The 4,409-nt window shown below is 41.9% G+C and overlaps 1 protein-coding gene across 1 annotated transcript; it reads right to left on the bottom strand.

The window, feature by feature from the left end:
* Window positions 1-3,328: 3,328 nt before the first annotated feature.
* LOC139686436 (larval cuticle protein A3A-like) lies at window positions 3,329-4,011 on the bottom strand. Its single transcript, XM_071583629.1, has one exon. It carries the CDS (start codon window positions 4,009-4,011, stop codon window positions 3,439-3,441), a length of 573 nt encoding a protein of 190 aa, XP_071439730.1. The 3' UTR covers window positions 3,329-3,438.
* Window positions 4,012-4,409: the final 398 nt, after the last annotated feature.

Genomic DNA, 4,409 nt, shown 5'->3' with positions numbered 1-4,409 from the left:
AAATCTAGAGTTTTAACATTGATGATCTGAGTCACACTTGGCATATTATATCAGAATTTATTTTACGAACCTGTTAGCTAATGCCCTTCACAAACCAAGAGCGTGAAAAAATTACCCCTTTGTTCAAGTAGTATTTAAATTCCTTACATCGCCTTGGAAAATCAGCTGCCAGCGCATCGAGATGAGTTGATGCAACGAATTATTTTCTCGCATAGTGCTTTTCTAAATAATGATGCCGCCATTTCAAAGGAATAGTGCCGTAAATTAAGGATCTACCAAATGCGCTTGAGTTGAAGTCAGTTGTTCAATCCCTTTCCTTTGGTCTTACGTAACGTAATACCTTAACTTACGGCTGTACGAGAATATATACACACTGTACATCGTGCTATTAGAGCAAAATGGCAGGCGACAAGTAGGTAAATAAAGTGTCCAAATACGCCGAATGAACCATATTTCATGGCAAAAGACAGCCCCATCCCCTGATTACATTGTATTAAAGGAAGAGTCTCCAGTGGAATATTATGTTAATCTACAGACTTCCTCCACTGAGCAGGTTAATTTCTGGGAACGCCCCACCCGCGAATAAATTTATCAATAATCTACCCTTTTCCATTAAGTACGGGGTGAAGCATTATATACATACATTAAGCGGAGAGTGTCGGGCATACACTCGAAAATCATAAAACAAGGTCGAGTGGGAACCAGAAAAAAAACCACTCCCTCGGCTTCTTCCCTCCTTCGGTTATTGTCAAGACGAGTGCAATTGCGCCAACATGAGCGCGGGCGTCTGGGTGCGACTCTCAAGGCCGAGTTCTTCCAAGGGGAATCCCGAATGATGAGGACGGAGGGCTTAACGGAAAGCTGGATAAGGAACCACCTGAGATCACGACCCACGGAGCCATTGGACGAAGCACCCATGAAGGGTTCCTAGATCACGAACACAAGAAGCCGAATCAGAGGGCATGGCAAGCCGGCGGGGCAATAAGGACGAGAAGGGCAATGAAATTTCGGAAAATCGACCTCGGACCTTTGCCCTTTCCCGGGCATGTAAAGATTGTACGGCGCGGCCCGTAAGACGCTTAAATAGCATGATCTACCTCGTTGAGAGGTAGATTATACTATTTAAGTATATGTTGGATTCCAACAACAGAGGGTGGGATCACAAGGAAGACTCCCGAGAGAACTTCGGAAGACGAACAATCCGGGCCATGAAGGAAAACAAGGAGATACCTCAAATCATAACCTTCAGCTCAAGATTCGGATCTAGAAGCTGGAATTCCCATCACGAGAAGGTCCATATCGGGCGGAGTTTGAAGGGCACAGGAGCGCTAATTTTTAAAAATATTTTCAAGCACGACTGGCCAAAAGGAATGGCGGAATCATTATTTTACATCGAGTACTAGGATTTTGCACTCTCATCGACAATACTGAAACTGCATTTAATACTCACGCCGCAACTTAAATGAGTGCTTATTATGAGTAGAAGTATTTTAATACCTGATAACACATTTCAGCCAACTATGATTTTACTATTGATAACGATCACGGATTAGTTTATCGAGAGTTACAAAAATCATTAATGAAATGGTACCATTTCTAATGACTGTGCTTTTTAGTTCCGCATTGGTCAGAGAAACCACAGGAGAAAGAATGCAGCTTTGGGGTATTAAATTTGAACATTCACAAGATACGTTGAATTCCCTGCGGTCTGAGGGTTATTTTTTTTAGATCACCAAAAATGAAAGTCTTTTCAACTTAGAATTCAGAGAAAGCATCAGTCCTTATTTATTAGTCACACCTACGGTAAAATGAAAAACCTGAGATTAATGGTTCAATCATTGCTATTGTTCGTTAATCGTGTCAAGTGAAAAAAGTAATCCTGTTCATTGTAAATTCCAAAGGTTTCGAAGATATGTTTGTAGTTAATTTTTCATAGAAATTAAATATTCGTATAATATTTGTATTTAAGTTATGTATGTTAAATAGAAGCTTAACTTATCAAAATTTCATTATATAGGAGAAGTAACTACGTAAAGTGACTCGTTTGCTGGGCATAGCTTGAAGACGATTGTCCAAAAACGTGTAATTAAGCTGTTGGCACTGTTTGCACAAAGCATTCAAATTCAACCACTAACGGAGATCCACAACCTTTTTTCTACTTACATTAATTTACAGCAAGGCCAGTACAAAGTATAAAAAATGGATTGATCTCATCTGACGGAGACAATATCAATTGTTAGGCGGACCAGTATATTACACAATGGGATATATAAAAACCAGAAAAAATAATGGCTAAAACAGCGATTGTCTTATAATCTTCCTTCCCATTTGAACAATTATTTGCACTACATTTTTTATATTATGAATAAACCACTATAGGTTTGATTATAGCCGATGCCGGAAAGTATTTCAAAGTTGCCTACCAAATGAGGCTAAAACTTAACTTCCCGGAGCGACTATAATATATTCAGCTCTTCACAGTTCTTAATGCAAGACCGAATCCCTTTTATTTTCTTATTTCAATGCATTTCAAAACGGCCGGCTATCTTAACTTCCCGACTTGAGAATTGTTTATGAGGAAGAGAGAGGGGAGTTAAAAAGAGGAGAAATACGGCAGGTATGCCCCTTCCACAACCTTTACACCTCAAGAAACACCACTAACGAACGCATAGAAGAACAAGACAGCTATGCTCGCACTGAACGATATTTATTACAGCTTTTCTACTCCGCGCGCCATTTGTTACAAATATAAAGAGAAGGCAGCAATAATTACATGAATTTTTTGTTGGAGGAACGATCCATGATCAAAGTAGAGTTCACGTGTAGAACTGCTGAATGATATATAGTTGGTTCTCACGGGATGTTTTTCGAGTTCAAGTGAACGCTGAAAATATGCAAGCATGGGAGGCTATTAACACATTAATGCTTTATTGCGTTTCACCTCCTTACATCAGTATTTAACTGAAAATACAAGATGGGACATTTAGATAAATCAAATCCTTAATGGTAAAGGGAGAAAATACAATATGTACGAAAAATTGCAATGGTAAGTAGTGAATCTTTGTAACCCTACTTAACGCACGAGAGAGTGAGAATAAAAGTTAATGCTCAAGCTAAACCTCGATAAAAAATAAACTGAATTGAGCTTGGAAATGAACATCTTCACCTCGGATTCCTCGAAAAAACATGACTTCTCAAAGGAATGAAAACCTGAAATGGCTAACAACAGTAATTCTAATACGAAAAAGTTAAATATTTAAATATTTTAGAAATGATATACTGTGGAGACGGAAATAAATAACAAATATGTAAGAAGAATATGCACCTTTATTTGGCACTCACGTCAAAAACATTATGTATGATTTCTAAAAATATTATTCCATATTTTGTACACATTTATGATTGATTATGAGGTGGTTATATTATGTAGGGAATGGTTCAGCCGTGGTAGAGACCTCCGTGTCCGTAAGCCAGACCGCCGTGAGCGCCGTATCCAAGGTGGCCGGCGTACGCAGCGGGACCGGCGTGGTAGCCGATGGGGGCGACGGCTTTAGCGACCACGGGTGCGGCGACGGCGGCTTTGACCACGCCAGGGCCGTCACGGTGGACGACGGCGTTGAATCCGTTGACGGGGTCGGCAGTGTAGTCGACCTGACGGTGGGTGCCGTCGGGTTCGACGAGGCTGTAAGATCCCTGGACGACGTCTCCGCTGCGGCTCTCGTGCTGTGCTTTGTTATCTCCAGTAAAGGCGTCGGCAACGCTGTACGAGTAGGAGTACTGGGGGTTGGGGTCATAGTAGTCGGGGGCCGGGACAACGGCTTTGGCGATGGGGGCGGCGTAGGCACCATGGGCGGCGTAGGCGCCGGGGGCGGCGTAGGCGCCATATGCTCCGTGGGCGGCGTATGCGGGTGCGGCGTACTGGAGGGGGCGGGCGTAGGCGCCGGGAGCGACAACACCCGGAGCCCCGAGGTAACCGGCGTTGGTGGCGGCCACAAGAGCCGCGAGTATCATCAACTGTTGACGACGAAGGTAATAATCAGGATCGAAAAGACATTAAAGGATGAGTTTTCAATTTCTACAGGAATAAGCAATGTGTCCCAAAAATAGCCTATAACTGAAGATTCCATGACAGGATAATCCCAGCATAAAATAGCTATCCTGCAATGTATCGCCTTGTAGCTCTCATAAGGTAGTATACGTATACTAAATTACACCACATGGAGTCTGGTAGTACAACAGTTCGGTTAAATTGTGGGAAATAGTACCCTAATGTTTACTAGAAAAAACGACTTAAACCGACCACAAAATAATCATTTAAAATCGGCGAAAGTTGGCCCTTCGTGTTCACGGCCTTGCTATCAAGCATAGGAAATAATTAATTGAAAATGCACTCAGCAAACAAAGGAAAA

Source organism: Hetaerina americana, unplaced genomic scaffold, assembly GCF_022747635.1.
Source record: "Hetaerina americana unplaced genomic scaffold, ioHetAmer1.1.p SCAF_1, whole genome shotgun sequence".
NCBI lineage: Eukaryota > Metazoa > Arthropoda > Insecta > Odonata > Calopterygidae > Hetaerina > Hetaerina americana.
Note: the sequence above shows the minus strand (reverse complement) of the source record. Positions and strands in the feature narration are given on the sequence as shown.

What these genes read in the sequence shown, in the direction of transcription:
- LOC139686436 (XM_071583629.1), bottom strand. Translation starts at nt 4,011, where the DNA reads ATGATACTCGCGGCTCTTGTGGCCGCCACCAACGCCGGTTACCTCGGG.